The sequence below is a fragment of the Salminus brasiliensis genome, chromosome 1, assembly GCF_030463535.1.
Source record: "Salminus brasiliensis chromosome 1, fSalBra1.hap2, whole genome shotgun sequence".
NCBI classification, from domain to species: Eukaryota; Metazoa; Chordata; class Actinopteri; order Characiformes; family Bryconidae; genus Salminus; species Salminus brasiliensis.
In genome coordinates, this window is record NC_132878.1 from 957,797 (window position 1) to 974,751 (window position 16,955).

The following is a 16,955-nucleotide window of genomic DNA, read 5'->3' on the forward strand; positions in this document are numbered from 1 at the left end:
CGGAGCTACAGTCTCTCATTAGGGTGAATATTAATAACGTTGTGAAGCTAATTGTCTGATCTCAGTACAGCTAGGAGAAAGTGCACTAGCGGATTAAGGAGAGAGTTAGTCTGAAGTTAATACCAAGTTTACAGCAGAAATAAGCGTCTGAAAGGCTTCATTACCCATTTATACAGAAATACTGTGGATTGTGGAACAGTTTAAAGCACTTTTACTCACAGAGTCTGGAGGAGAATTCACTCAGGATGAACATTATAGTGACCTAGAGGTCTTGACTAGCATGTGTTTGACTAGCATTCAGCAGCCTATCAGAATACACAGCAGCCTCGTCAGCTGCAGTCCCAGTGAAAGGAATAGCTCAACAAAACATGCTAACATGGCTAACAACAAATAGTCGGGCAGCCTGACTGATTAGCGAGGCTCTATTTGCAAAATTTCGAGTCTAACTGCTGGCTATTTACTTTAAGTCACGGTTAGCAACAGCTAGTTAGCATTTTGTGACTTATTCCTTCAGCCAAAATCGCTGTCTACATACAATACAGCGCGCTAAACGGGGACTGGTCAGGAAAACGAGCAGCAGAACTGTAGGGCCTGGTGCGATGCAATGCAATAGAGGGACAGCCTATTAGCATGACACATGGTTTAGATACCCTATAACTAAAGTCTAGTCAGTTTCTAGTCTTCTGACACTGTTCAGGGTTCAAATCTACTAGAATATAGATGGTTTCTAAAGCGCTAGCTGTGAGTGGTGGACGTCTACCTCTTTAGTCTCGTTTGAAGGTGAAAGGGACTATTCGTAGTCCGCTACTTCTATCCAGGCTAACTTAGGAAAGAGTAAAACGTGGATTAAGACGGTATTGCTCCACAGAATGTCCTTTTTTCATGTTCCTCGTGGACACCTCGGCCAGACATACAGGTACAAACATGAATACTGCATATGTACACATACATACATCACACATACACTTCATACTTACCCAAAGCTAATAAACACACTATTAGCTCACACTAATACTCGCTTTCCGTTACGCTAAAGAAATGACACATTCATCTTCATCATCATCATCATCATCATCACCATACTTCGGTCTGTAACGCTGAGGCTGAGGCTGTGGGTGTAGTATGAGGAGCGTGAGGCTGATGGGAAAATGTTTTTTACGTTTTTTAAAGTACATTCAGTAACAGGCCGTTCTCACGTCCCACCACGAAGAAGCTCATCCACACCGGATGTCCCGTCACTCACTCTCTACCTGTACGAGCGACAGCAGAAGGTTAGACGTTTGTCATTAGACAAGGTTAAACAGTTCATGCTCGGTATCTGACACGTGCTTCCTTAGTTTACCACAGGAGATGCTAGGCTAACACTACTAACATCATAGGGAGGAGCCGAACCTCTAACTGTATATATGATATATACGATCTATACGGTCACTGGGGGAGGAGCTGAACCTCTGAGTGTATACATGATATATATGATCTATACGGTCACTGGGGGAGGAGCTGAACCTCTGACTGTATATATGATATATATGATCTATACGGTCACTTGGGGAGGAGCTGAACCTCTGACTGTATACATGATATATATGATCTATACAGTCATTGGGGGATGAGCTGAACCACTGACTGTATATATATATGAGATATACAATCTATACAGTCAGTAGAGGAGGAGCTGAACCGTTGGCAGCATATATAATATATACAATCTATACAGTCACTGGGGAGGAGCTAAACCATTGACTCTATATATGATCTATATAGTCATTGTGGGGAGGAGGTGAACCTCTGAAAGTATATATAATATATACAATCTATACAGTCACTGGCGGAGGAGGTGAACTGCTGACTGTATATATGATATATATGATCTATACAGTCATTGGGGAGGAGCTGAACCATTGACTGTGTGTATATGAGATATACAATCTATACAGTCAATAAGGGAAGGAGCTGAACCGTTGGCAGCATATATAATATATACAATCTATACAGTCACTGGGGAAAAGCTAAACCATTGACTGTGTGACGACTCTATATAGTCATTGTGGGGAGGAACTGAACCTCTGACTGTATATATGATATATATGATCTATACGGTCACTGGGGGAGGAGCTGAACCTCTGACTGTATATATGATATATATGATCTATACGGTCACTGGGGGAGGAGCTGAACCTCTGACTGTATATATGATATATATAATCTATATGGTCACTGGGGGAGGAGCTAAACCTCTGACTGTATATATGATATATATGATCTATACGGTCACTGGGGGAGGAGCTGAACCTCTGACTGTATATATGATATATATGATCTATACGGTCACTGGGGGAGGAGCTGAACCTCTGACTGTATATATGATATATATAATCTATATGGTCACTGGGGGAGGAGCTAAACCTCTGACTGTATATATGATATATATGATCTATACGGTCACTGGGGGAGGAGCTGAACCTCTGACTGTATATATGATATATATGATCTATACGGTCACTGGGGGAGGAGCTAAACCTCTGACTGTATATATGCTATATATGATCTATACAGTCACTGGGGGAGGAGCTGAACCTCTGACTGTATATATGATATATATGATCTATACAGTCATTGGGGGAGGAGCTGAACCTCTGACTGTATATATGATATATATGATCTATACGGTCACTGGGGGAGGAGCTGAACCTCTGACTGTATATATGATATATATAATCTATACGGTCACTGGGGGAGGAGCTAAACCTCTGACTGTATATATGATATATATGATCTATACGGTCACTGGGGGAGGAGCTGAACCTCTGACTGTATATATGATATATATGATCTATACGGTCACTGGGGGAGGAGCTGAACCTCTGACTGTATATATGCTATATATGATCTATACAGTCACTGGGGGAGGAGCTGAACCTCTGACTGTATATATGATGTATACTGTATATATCATGTTTAAATTTGAGATCATTATGGGTGTACCTCCATAACTGGCTCCTCCTCTTTACTGAATGTTGAGTTTGGAGGCGGGATTTGTGGGGATGATTTTGCTGTCGGAGCTCGGGCTGCACACTCCCTCGATCAGGTTCTTGTTGCAGTCGCCGGCGGCCGGCGGGATTCTAGGATACGCCACGTGACCCGTCAGGTCCAGCAGGTCCTCCAGCGCTCTGGTGTTACTCACCCCGTTCTGCTGCACGTCCGCCACCGGAGAGAACTCAGGGATGGAGATCAGCTCCTCCTTTGACACGGGGCTGACGGGAGGAGACCAGGAGACCAGAATTATCATCATTATTTTCACCTTTTGCATGGTTTTAGCACTGGAGCTACAAGGCTAATGCAGCTAACAGGTAATGGAAGCTTATACTCCACCAGTTAGCACTGGCGCTACAAGGCTAATGTAGCTAACAGGCAAAGGAGATTATACCCCACCAATAAGCACTAGCACTAGGAGGCTAATGTAACTAACAAGTAATGGCAACTTATAAACCAGCGACTAGCACTAGAGCTATGAGGCTAACGTAGCTAACAGGTAATGGAGTGTTATATTCTATCAAATTAGCACTGAAGCTTGAAAGCTAATGTAGCTAACAGGTAATGGAAGTCTATACGCCACCAATTAGCACTTGAGCCACACGGCTAATGTAGCTAACAGGTAAAGGAAGATTATACCCCACTAGGTACTAGCACTAGCACTAGGAGGCTAATGTAGCTAACAAGTAATAGCAACTTATAAACCAGCGACTAGCACTGGAGCTATGAGGCTAAGTCTATACACCACCAATTAGCATGGTGCTAGCTGCATGTCTAGATCCTCCGCATGAAGGCGTTCAGTGATCTGTAACGGACTCAATCATGTGGTTTCTGACTGTATGATTCACAGTTATCTAGAACATGATCACAGTTCAGGCTTTAGGAAGACCGGGCGGATCGGATCTACCATCTAATCCCCTTAAAACACAGCTAACCCCTGTTTAGGCAAATGATCGGTTTGGGACAGGTCCGCTAGTGGCCTCACCTGACCTCCATTGACTGAACCTCATCAGCTGACTCTTCACTTGCTCCACCTTTTTTTTCTGCAGGCTCCAGGTTAATAAGCGGAGGCGGGGTTTTTGATACAGGTAGAGGCGGGAGGGAGGCGGGGCTGCTGTTTTTCAAAACTGTCTTTGATGTCACCTGTGTTGATGTCTGTAGAGCAATAATGTATTTTTATTTAGATGATAAATAATGATAAATAATCAAATGTTAAACCTACACTGTTTAGGCTTTCTGTGCAGAAGTAAACACCTGAGAGCTCACCTGGTTTACCTGGCCATTCACCCGAGGGCCATCTGGACTCTTCACAGTGCGATCCTGAGCCGGAGACTTAACCTTCATCAGCTCGGACGCTGGGCTTTTCACCTGGCTGCTGAGCTCCGGTTTCACCACCAGGGTGGCCGGGCTGGGAGAGGGTACCTGGGCAGGTGTTTTTACCTGGACATGTTCTTCTACCTGGGCAGGTACTTTTACCTGAACATGGGTTTTTGCCTGGAGAACTACATCTGCCATGGCAGCTTCTCTCTTTTTCTCCTGTGTAGGACGCTGGCTGTTGTCCTGCTTCTGTGCACAGTTTCCACCTGTTGCCTTCACCTGGGTTACCTGCACCTTCACTGCAGGACACGCATCCTTTCCCACCTGGGCACTGTCCACCTTCGCCCGACCTTTGTCTTGTTTTTCCTCTGTAAATCTTGTGAGACTTGTGCGTCCAGTTGGCGAGGGACTCTTTGGCTGCACCTGTGCAGGTGTGTTTGCTCTCTCACTTGTGCCTAAACCCTGAGTACTCTTGTCTTTAGTCTCCAGCTTGCTGATTGGACTAGGTACCTGAGGCTTCACCTGATTGTTCTGGATGGAGTTCACCTGGCTGCTGCTGCTGGGTGGAGTCTTTACCTCACCATTCATCTTTAAGTTTGCCTGGATTTCTCCTGGAAGAGCAGAGAACAACAGCATCATCATCATATGAACATCATAGAGCATTATAGAGCGCCCCCTACACTTCCTGTAGTGTATTACAGTCTATCAGAATGAGCGTGTGGATCATATGAACCTTATAGAGCATTATAGAGCGCCCCCTACGCTTCCTGTAGTGTATTACAGTCTGTCAGAATGAGCGTGTGGATCATATGATCATTATAGAGCATTATAGAGTGCCCCCTACACTTCCTGTAGTGTATTACAGTCTATCAGAATGAGCGTGTGGATCATATGAACATTATAGAGCATTATAGAGCGCCCCCTACACTTCCTGTAGTGTATTACAGTCTGTCAGAATGAGCGTGTGGATCATATGAACATCATAGAGCATTATAGAGCGCCCCCTATGCTTCCTGTAGTGTATTACAGTCTGTCAGAATGAGCGTGTGGATCATATGAACCTTATAGAGCATTATAGAGCGCCCCCTACGCTTCCTGTAGTGTATTACAGTCTGTCAGAATGAGCGTGTGGATCATATGAACATTATAGAGCATTATAGAGCGCCCCCTACGCTTCCTGTAGTGTATTACAGTCTGTCAGAATGAGCGTGTGGATCATATGAACATTATAAGGCATTATAGAGCGCCCCCTACGCTTCCTGTAGTGTATTACAGTCTGTCAGAATAAGTGTGTGGATCATATGATCATTATAGAGCATTATAGAGCGCCCCCTACGCTTCCTGTAGTGTATTACAGTCTGTCAGAATGAGCGTGTGAATCATATGATCATTATAGAGCATTATAGAGCGCCCCCTACGCTTCCTGTAGTGTATTACAGTCTGTCAGAATGAGCGTGTGGATCATAAGAACATTATAGAGCATTATAGAGCGCCCCCTACTCTTCCTGTAGTGTAGAGCCCATTCTCTTTTGGACAGCAGTAGTGTTCCCAGGAGAGTCCCAAAATAACTGAGTGATCAATACTGCTGACCTTCCTCCTGTCCAAGGACTCGGCATCCGTCCACACACTCCCTCCACCTGGAGAGTGTACCTGTCTGTCTGCCTCCCTCTCTCTCTCCCTCTCTCGCTCTGAAAGCCTCAGTTACAGTTTTCTACATATTCAGTGTTTTTAAGTCTATTAATACCAGTCTGTAAAGTTCCCAGATAATATTTCCATTTAAAAACTGTTTAAAGACACACACACACACACACACACACAGTGGAAAGTGCTGTTCTGCAGTTTAGATTTAGTACTAAACGTCCTTGAGCAGACAGCCTTCATCACAAGCTGCTAAACTCAGGGGATCCTGCCAGCCAATCAGCAAACAGCACTGCTGCAGCCAATCAGCAATCAGCACTGCTGCAGCCAATCAGCAATCAGCACTGCTGCAGCCAATTATTTCAGAGGATCCAAAGACACTCAGAGAAATGTCACTAGTCACGCTGTAGACCATAAAAGATCCCATAGCAACCGCCCAGCAACACCATAACAGCCCCGCATCACTGTTCAGATCACACATCCTTCAGCGCATAGGTCAGAAGATCTAAAGACATTCTGGGTAAATATATCTAGCAATCACATAGCAACCGCCTGGGATTCCATAGCAACTGCTTAGCAACCATATAGCATTGTTTATATGTGTCCTCTGTTTCTAACATGCTTTAAAATGTAGAATTTATTTATATATATAGTTATATATATATATATATATATATATATGTGTGTGTGTGTGTATGTGTGTGTGTGTATGTGTGTGTGTGTGTGTGTATGTGTGTGTGTATTGTATCTTTTAACACACAAAGAGCGAGAGAGCAGCGGAGTGAAAGAGGCTGAGAGGGAGAGTATTAATGGCAGGCTGACCTGGTGGGGAGAGTTGGTGGGACGGGGGCGACTGAAGCTCCAGGCTGTCGTCTCTCTGTAAAACACACACACACAAACTACTGCTGCTGTCCTCACTCACTTCCGCTCCAGTTTCCCTCTCTGACACAAATCAGGTCTATTAAAGTTCTCTCTCTCCAGGGCCTGAGCACAGGTAGCACCTCCCACAATCCATTAAACCTCCCATTATAACCCCCCCACCCATCATACCTCCCCATTATACCTCCTGATTATACCTCTCCATTATACCCCATTATACCTCCCCATTATACTCCCTATTATACCTCCCTTTCATACCTCCCCATTATACCCCCATTATACCCCCCATTATACCCCATTATACCTCTTCATTATACCCCCCATTTTACCTCCCCATTATACTCCCTTTTATACCCCCATTATACCTCCCCATTATACCCCAATTATGCTCCCTATTATACCCCCATTATACCTCCATTACACCTCCCTATTATACCTCCCCATTATACCTTTCCATTATACCCCATTACACCTCCCCATTATACCCCAATTATACTCCCTATTATACCCCCATTATACCCCAATTATACTCCCTATTATACCCCCATTACACCTCCCCATTATACCCCCCATTATACCCCAATTATACTCCCTATTATACCCCCATTACACCTCCCCATTATACCCCAATTATACTCCCTATTATACCCCCATTATACCTCTCCATTACACCTCCCCATTATACCCCAATTATACTCCCTATTATACCCCCCCATTATACCTCTCCATTATACCCCCCATTATACCTCTCCATTATACCCCAATTATACTCCCTATTATACCCCCCCATTATACCTCTCCATTATACCCCCCATTATACCTCTCCATTATACCTCTCCATTATACCCCAATTATACTCCCTATTATACCCCCATTACACCTCCCCATTATACCCCCCATTATACCACAATTATACTCCCTATTACACCTCCCCATTATACCCCAATTATACCCCCATTATACCTCTCCATTATACCCCCATTATACCTCTCCATTATACCTCTCCATTATACCCCAATTATACTCCCTATTATACCCCCCCATTATACCTCTCCATTATACCTCTCCATTATACCTCTCCATTATACCCCAATTATACTCCCTATTATACCCCCATTACACCTCCCCATTATACCCCAATTATACTCCCTATTACACCTCCCCATTATACCCCAATTATACCCCCATTATACCTCTCCATTATACCCCAATTATACCCCCATTATACCTCTCCATTATACCCCAATTATACCCCCATTATACCTCTCCATTATACCCCCCATTATACCTCTCCATTATACCCCCCATTATACCTCTCCATTATACCTCTCCGTTATACCCCCATTAAATTGAACTTCCACTAAAACCCAAGAACTTCACTAAACCTCCTTTAAGCTTCCTCTAAACCTCCACTGAAACAGGACCCCCCCCCCCACTAAATCTCATCATCTGCCCACTGAAATCCTAAAATCCCTCTAAACATTAAAAGCACCTTCATTTCCCCATCGCTCTTCCTCGTCCTCTTCATGATCTCTTCAATTCTCTGAAAAAGATTCAAACACTTTTAATGAAACCCTGCAGAGAAACGCACCATAACAGTGTAAAGTTTACAGCTGGTCTAGCTGTGGAGTGGAGTGTAATGTTTACGGTGACTGTGATGTTTAATGTAAAGTTTACAGCTGATAAAGTTAAGTAAACATGGCTGTAGCGTTGGGTGTAAAGTTTACAGCTGATAAAGTTAAGTAAACACTGCTGTAGCGTTGGCTGTAAAGTTTACATATGGTCTAGTGGTTAGCTGTGCAGTGTTGAATGTAAAGTTTACAGCTGACGAAGTGTAAGTTAACACTGCTGTAGTGTTGGGTGTAAAGTCTACAGCTGATGAAGTGTAAGTTAACACTGCTGTAGCATTGGGTGTAAAGTTTACAGCTGATGAAGTGTAAGTTAACACTGCTGTTGTGTTGAATGTAAAGTTTACAGCTGATGAAGCGTAGGTTAACACTGCTGTAGCATTGGGTGTAAAGTTTACAGCTGATGAAGTGTAAGTTAACACTGCTGTAGCATTGGGTGTAAAGTTTACAGCTGATGAAGTGTAAGTTAACACTGCAGTAGTGTTGGGTGTAAAGTCTACAGCTGATGAAGTGTAAGTTAACACTGCTGTTGTGTTGAATGTAAAGTTTACAGCTGATGAAGCGTAGGTTAACACTGCTGTAGCATTGGGTGTAAAGTTTACAGCTGATGAAGTGTAAGTTAACACTGCTGTAGCATTGGGTGTAAAGTTTACAGCTGATGAAGTGTAAGTTAACACTGCAGTAGTGTTGGGTGTAAAGTTTACAGCTGATGAAGTGTAAGTTAACACTGCTGTAGCATTGGGTGTAAAGTTTACAGCTGATGAAGTGTAAGTTAACACTGCTGTTGTGTTGAATGTAAAGTTTACAGCTGATGAAGCGTAGGTTAACACTGCTGTAGCATTGGCTGTAAAGTTTACAGCTGATGAAGTGTAAGTTAACACTGCTGTAGCATTGGCTGTAAAGTTTACAGCTGATAAAGTGTAAGTTACCTCTGCTGTCATGTTGAATGTAAAGTTTACAGCTGATGAAATATAAAGTGTATGACGTTAAAGTCTAAAGCTGGTCTTGTGGCCAGTCATTTTAGTCTGTACTATTAACTGTAAAGTTGCTGTTTGCTGATTAGTTTAGTATAAAGTTTACAGCTGGTGTAAAGTGCCTGTGTGTAAAGTGCTGATAGTGTAAAACCTTCTTCCTCTGCTGCCTTTCCTGTTCCTCCTGCTGCTTCATCAATTCCCTCTCAATCCGCTGACGCTCCGCATCTCTCTGTAACACACACACACACACGCACACACACACACGCACACACACACACACACACACACACACACACACACCATAATCAGATGCTTCTAAGGGCTTATGAAACTGAGTCAGGAGTGTCTAGGAGTGTGTGTAGAGTTAAGCGCTCGTCAGTGTGAGGCACTTACAATAGGCGTATACAATACGCTAAAAAGAGTACAAAGAGTAGAGTTCAGTAGAGTAAGAGTAGAGTACAGTAAGAGTAGAGTACAGTAGAGTAAAAGTACAGTAGAGTAAGAGTAGACTAAAAGTACAGTGCAGTAAGAGTAGAGTACAGTAGAGTAAGAGTAGAGTACAGTAAGAGTAGAGTACAGTGGAGTAAGAGTAGAGTACAGTAGAGTAAGAGTAGAGTAAGAGTAGAGTACAGTAGAGTAAAAGTACAGTAGAGTAAGAGTAGAGTAAGAGTAGAGTACAGTAGAGTAAAAGTACAGTAGAGTAAGAGTAGAGTACAGTAGAGTAAGAGTAGAGTACAGTAGAGTAGAGTACAGTAGAGTAAGAGTAGAGTACAGTAGAGTAAGAGTAGAGTAAGAGTAGAGTAAAAGTACAGTAGAGTAAGAGTAGAGTACAGTAAGAGTAGAGTACAGTGGAGTAAGAGTAGAGTACAGTAGAGTAAGAGTAGAGTAAGAGTAGAGTACAGTAGAGTAAAAGTACAGTAGAGTAAGAGTAGAGTACAGTAGAGTAGAGTACAGTAGAGTAAGAGTAGAGTACAGTAGAGTAAGAGTAGAGTAAGAGTAGAGTAAAAGTACAGTAGAGTAAGAGTAGAGTACAGTAAGAGTAGAGTACAGTAGAGTAAGAGTAGAGTACAGTAGAGTAAGAGTACAGTAAGAGTAGAGTACAGTAGAGTAAGAGTACAGTAGAGTAGAGTACAGTAGAGTAGAGTACAGTGGAGTAAGAGTAGAGTACAGTAGAGTAAGAGTAGAGTAAGAGTAGAGTACAGTAGAGTAAAAGTACAGTAGAGTAAGAGTAGAGTACAGTAAGAGTAGAGTACAGTAAGAGTAGAGTACAGTAGAGTAAGAGTAGAGTACAGTAAGAGTAGAGTACAGTGGAGTAAGAGTAGAGTACAGTAGAGTAGTGTAGAGTACAGTAGAGTAAAAGTACAGTAGAGTAAAAGTACAGTAGAGTAAGAGTAGAGTACAGTAAGAGTAGAGTACAGTAGAGTAAGAGTAGAGTACAGTAGAGTAGAGTAGAGTACAGTAGAGTAAAAGTACAGTAGAGTAAAAGTACAGTAGAGTAAGAGTAGAGTACAGTAGAGTAAGAGTAGAGTACAGTAGAGTACAGTAGAGTAAGAGTAGAGTACAGTAGAGTAAGAGTAGAGTACAGTAGAGTACAGTAGAGTAAGAGTAGAGTACAGTAGAGTAGAGTACAGTAGAGTAAGAGTAGAGTACAGTAGAGTAAGAGTAGAGTACAGTAGAGTAGCGTACAGTAGAGTAAGAGTAGAGTACAGTAAGAGTAGAGTACAGTAGAGTAAGAGTAGAGTACAGTAGAGTACAGTACAGTAAGAGTAGAGTACAGTAGAGTAAGAGTAGAGTACAGTAGAGTAGAGTACAGTAGAGTAAGAGTAGAGTACAGTAGAGTACAGTAGAGTAAGAGTAGAGTACAGTAAGAGTAGAGTACAGTAGAGTACAGTAGAGTAAGAGTAGAGTACAGTAGAGTAGAGTACAGTAGAGTAAGAGTAGAGTACAGTAGAGTAAGAGTAGAGTACAGTAGAGTAGAGTACAGTAGAGTAAGAGTAGAGTACAGTAGAGTACAGTAGAGTAAGAGTAGAGTACAGTAGAGTAGAGTACAGTAGAGTAAGAGTAGAGTACAGTAGAGTAGAGTACAGTAGAGTAAGAGTAGAGTACAGTAGAGTAAGAGTAGAGTACAGTAGAGTAGAGTACAGTAGAGTAAGAGTAGAGTACAGTAGAGTAGAGTACAGTAGAGTAAGAGTAGAGTACAGTAGAGTACAGTAGAGTAAGAGTAGAGTACAGTAGAGTAGAGTACAGTAAGAGTAGAGTACAGTAGAGTAAGAGTAGAGTACAGTAGAGTAGAGTACAGTAGAGTAAGAGTAGAGTACAGTAAGAGTAGAGTAAGAGTACAGTAAGAGTAGAGTACAGTAGAGTAAGAGTAGAGTACAGTAGAGTAGAGTACAGTAGAGTAAGAGTAGAGTAAGAGTAGAGTCTGAGGTTTAGATCAGACTCTAGACTCCTCCAGAATCATCCTCTCCAACCATGTTCTGATCATCTGCAGCTGATCTTCTGCTCCTGACTCTGATTCTACACATTAGAAGGAGTGATAAATGTGGGGGTGAACTTTCTCCTCACAGGAAAATGACATTTCTATTCATTCTGTTTAATAAATGAAGATTAAAGACGTTTCTGCAGGTGTGAGTTTAGTCAGATCACCTCCATCTCTCAGAGAAGATCAGATGAAGATCTTCAGACCTGCAGAGCTTTAAATATGATCAGAAATGCAGAGGGTTTATGGGGATTTTGAAGTGTATGATGGCAGACTGACTATAAGGTACTGTTTTAACTCTGTGACCGGTCTGTAGTGTGATGCTGAGCTACAGCAGGAGGCCGTGAGGACGCTGTAATGAAGTGGTCAGAGTAAACAGCCTTATCAGGGTCAGCTCTCATCGGCTTACTGGTCTGGAGCTCTTATCTCCATCTGGCCCTCTGTGGTCTCCTGCTATGCAGCTAATAAAGCTGATGAAGCTGATGAAGCTGAAAGGCAGAGGCTGAGGGGATTTCACTGTAAAAGCATTAGGACCTCTCTCTCCATCTGTGCCTGTACCTCCTTCTCCTCCTCCTCCCTCCGCCGCTCCTCCTCTTCCTCACGAACACGATCATCTACTCGCTTCTGAGCTTTCAGCTGCTCTGCTTTCAGCCTACAGACAGACACACACACACCAGTTCAGAAAACTACAGCAGCTTAGCCCCACCCATTCATCCTACAGGAGCTTAGCCCCACCCATTAATCCTGCAGCAGTTTAGCCCCACCCATTCAGCCCACAGCATCTTAGCCCCACCCATTCATCCTACAGCAGCTGAGTCCCACCCATTCATCCAACAGCAGCTTAGCCCCACCCATTTATCCAACAGCAGCTTAGTCCCACCCATTCATCCTACAGGAGCTTAGCCCCACCCATTCATCCTACAGCAGCTGAGCCCCACCCATTCATCCTACAGCAGCTTAGCCCCACCCATTCATCTTACAGCAGCTTAGCCCCACCCATTCATCCTATAACAGTTTAGCCCCACCCATTCAGCCTACAGCAGTTTAGCCCCACCCACTCAGCCACACACACACACCTCTCCTGTTCCTCTTGCTCTTTCTGGACTCGAGCCAGACGGCGTCTCTCCGCTAACAGACGAGACGCCTCCTCTGCGTCTGTCGTCCCGGCAACTGGCCTGCCAGCCGGGGTCGGAGGTGACGGATCTGAGAAAAAGGAGGAAAGTAACTCGCTAATACAGTGATGATGAAGTGGAGTCTGGTGTAGATCAGCCTGAAGATCAGACGGTTCTGATCTGAGTCTGATCTCAAACAAATGCTTCATCATCAATAGATGGTTTACTTCCAACCTGCAGTGTGGAATTACACAGAAACCATGATAAAACTGCCTTTACCACAATCACACATCCTTCAGCCTCTAATGACGGTGATAATTATAAATGATGTTATATAAATAAAGTATTTGGACACCTGCTCATTCAGTGTCTCTTCTGAAATCAAGGGTATTAAAGAGCTGATCCTGCTTCTGTTGGAGTAACTGTCTCTACTGTCCAGAGAAGAAGACTTTCTACTAGATTTCATCAGCCCAGGTACACAAAGCCCTGAGGAGGATTAATCCTCGCAAAGCTACAGGACCTGACAACGTTCCTGGACGGGCCCTCAGAGCATGTGCTAACGAGCTGGCTGATGTTTTCACCTCCATCTTCAACCTTTCCCTCAGACAATGCACCGTTCCCACCTGCTACAAGACCACCACTGTTGTCCCCCTCCCTAAGAAGAATCCCCCATCCTGCCTGAATGACTACAGACCAGTAGCACTCACTCCAATCATTATGAAGTGCTTCGAGAGAGTGGTGCTGTCCCACATTCAGAGCAGTATACCGAACACTACAGACCCTCTGCAATATGCATACAGGTCCAACAGGTCTACCTCAGACCCCATTGCCGCCGCCCTTCATGTTTCCCTATCCCACCTGGAAAATAAAGACTCCTATGTTAGGATACTCTTTATTGATTACAGTTCCGCCTTAAACACGGTCGTCCCCCACAGACTCACGTATAAACTCTCATCTCTTGGACTACATCCCACCCTCTGTGATTGGCTACTGAGCTTCCTGACTGGCAGTCCCCAGTCTGTCAGGATTGGAAACAGGACCTCAGCCATCATCACCACCAACATTGGTACCCCGCAGGGCTGTGTCCTTAGCCCTATCCTCTACACCCTGTTCACCCACGACTGTGTCGCCACCCATCCTGGCAACATCATTCTGAAGTTTGCTGACGACACCGCTGTGATAGGTCGTATCACTGGCGGAGACGAGGCAGCCTACAGGAAGGAGGTGGACAGTCTGGTGGCATGGTGTACCAAAAACAACCTAACCCTCAACACGGACAAGACCAAGGAGATGATAGTGGACATGAGAAAGGAGAGGAGACCTCATCAGCCACTATTTATCCGGGACCTTGAGGTAGAGAGGGTTAGCAGCTTTAAGTACCTAGGGGTCCACATCAGTGATGACCTCACCTGGACACTGAACACCACATATGTGCTAAAGAGGGCTCAGCAGCGGCTGTACTTCCTCAGGAGGCTGAGGAAATTTGGCATGTCACCCAGAATCCTCAGCAATTTCTACAGCTGCATCATTGAATCAATCCTGACCAGCTGCATCACTGTGTGGTATGGCAGCACTACTGTGAAGGACCGCAAACGCCTGCAGAGAGTGGTAAAGACTGCTACCAAAATCACCAAGATGGCACAACCCTCTCTGCAGAGCATCTATGTATCTGTATTTATAACAATTGCACTAACTCATATCATTTTGCACATGAATAGTTGCACTACTGTACTTGACTGTTTGTGTCTGCATACAGCTGCACACATCGTTTTGCACATGTAACTGTTCTGGTATGGTTATATTTCAGCTCATTTTGCACAAACACCACTTTACTACAGACTGTTACAATGTAACTAATGTAGCACATACCTGCACAATGTATATAGCCTGTATAATTATAAATTGTTTACATTTTATATTTTATTTTATATATTCTCTGCATGTTTAATTTTTGATCCTTGTTATTTGTCTATTTATATTTATACTTTTTATTCTATGACATCCAATGTGGGCAGCAAGTAAGAATTTCATTGTACAGGGAAACTAGTTTCCTTACTGTGCATATGACAATAAAGCTTTGAATCTTGATTTTGGAGGAGAAGCATTGCTGTGAGAATTTGATTGCATACACAACAAGAGCGCCACCTCCCATCCCAACTCCCTACCTCATCCCAAAAGTACTGGATGGAGCTCCACCACCATCATTCCAGTGAACACAGTTCCTCCACTGCTCCACAGCTCCTCAATGCTGGGGGGCTTTATACCCCTCTAGCCCACGCCTGGCATTATTAGGCAGCATGGAGCCAATAGGGTCATGATGTTGATCTGCTCCAGAGAGTCCTATTCTATTGGCAGTACTTCTTCTCTACAGGGACTAGACAAGCTGTGTGTGCATTTGCACATCTGTGTCAGCAATGGGTGCAACTTAAAGTAGCATTAGAAGGGGTGTCCACAAATATTTGGACACACTGTGTGTGTAATATGAATGTAAAATGTGAGCAGAGCTCAGCGTGACTGACCCGTGTTCTTCTCCACAGTGATGTTGTTACTGCTGTTCTTTGAGCTGTGGTTCTCCGCGGTTCCCGTGAGGGAGTTCTTCGTCTCGTGGTTTTCCGTTCCCGGACTCTTCTGCCCACCGCTTCCCGCCTTACCGGAGCTGCTGTGGTTGTTTTCTGTTTTGTTACAGTTTCCTCTCGCCGGCGTCCCTGCTGAGCTTGTGGAACCTCGGTTCTCGCTATTTGGGCTGGATTTCGGAGTTTCATCAGCTTTTAGGAGCTTTTCTTCCACAGGATCCTGACCTTTGACCTCTTGGCCTTGTTTGTTGTTTGTGATCTTGTTGCTGTCCGGTCTGTGTCTCAGAGGGGACGGTGGGTAATGACGGACAGTTACAGGAGACTGATTACGACTCTTGGGAGTCAGCCTACACACACACACACACACACACACACACACACTATTATAACTTCAATCTGGATATAGCACAGAAACATATTGTATGTAGTGTGTGTGTGTGTATGTGTGTGTGTGTGTGTGAGTATTTACTTTGGTGTTGAGGGTGAAGCGGAGCGGCGGATGATGTTAGCTGGAGATTCAGATCGTCTCACAGGAGAACCTGGAGAACCAATACGCCTCTCTCTACGCAAACTCTCTTTCTGCACAACAAACACACACACACACAAACACACACACACACACACACAAACACACACAAACACACACACACACACAAACACACACACACACACACACACACACACACACACACACACACACAATTATATGAAGTATGTGTAGGAATTAATGTACATGAGAATGTGTGTAAGGCTGGATAAATCCCATTCTACTCTAATGAGAGACTGTAGCTCCGCCTCCTCAGTGTATATCACAATACCTACATTTAGAGCGTTATTAATATTCACCCTAATGAGAGACTGTAGCTCCGCCTCCTCAGTGTATATCACAATACCTACATTTAGAGCGTTATTAATATTCACCCTAATGAGAGACTGTAGCTCCGCCTCCTCAGTGTATATCACAATACCTACATTTAGAGCGTTATTAATATTCACCCTAATGAGAGACTGTAGCTCCGCCTCCTCAGTGTATATCACAATACCTACATTTAGATCGTTATTAATATTCACCCTAATGAGAGACTGTAGCTCCTCCTCCTCAGTGTATATCACAATACCTACATTTAGAGCATTATTAATATTCACCCTAATGAGAGACTGTAGCTCCTCCTCCTCAGTGTATATCACAATACCTACATTTAGAGCGTTATTAATATTCACCCTAATGAGACTGTAGCTCCGCCTCCTCAGTGTATATCACAATACCTACATTTAGAGCATTATTAATATTCACCCTAATGAGAGACTGTAGCTCCTCCTCC

At 43.7% G+C, this 16,955-nt stretch overlaps 1 protein-coding gene across 3 annotated transcripts in view; it reads right to left on the bottom strand.

Annotated features, from left to right (window-relative positions):
- Positions 1 to 16,955, bottom strand: part of map7d2a (MAP7 domain containing 2a) — a 34,788-nt gene continuing 17,833 nt past the window's right edge. For 2 of the 3 annotated variants that reach the window (XM_072689474.1, XM_072689383.1), the window contains exons 9-19: positions 16,103 to 16,212; positions 15,580 to 15,980; positions 13,025 to 13,151; positions 12,483 to 12,600; positions 9,621 to 9,698; positions 8,360 to 8,410; positions 6,811 to 6,865; positions 4,300 to 4,961; positions 4,019 to 4,188; positions 2,986 to 3,254; positions 1 to 1,250 (exon numbers count right to left, since the gene is read on the bottom strand). In XM_072689474.1, coding sequence (XP_072545575.1) covers positions 3,008 to 3,254; positions 4,019 to 4,188; positions 4,300 to 4,961; positions 6,811 to 6,865; positions 8,360 to 8,410; positions 9,621 to 9,698; positions 12,483 to 12,600; positions 13,025 to 13,151; positions 15,580 to 15,980; positions 16,103 to 16,212 — 2,019 coding nt within the window. In that variant the 3' untranslated portion in view covers positions 1 to 1,250; positions 2,986 to 3,007. The remainder of the gene's footprint in view (positions 1,251 to 2,985; positions 3,255 to 4,018; positions 4,189 to 4,299; positions 4,962 to 6,810; positions 6,866 to 8,359; positions 8,411 to 9,620; positions 9,699 to 12,482; positions 12,601 to 13,024; positions 13,152 to 15,579; positions 15,981 to 16,102; positions 16,213 to 16,955) is intronic. The other variant, XM_072689561.1, reaches the window with a different exon arrangement.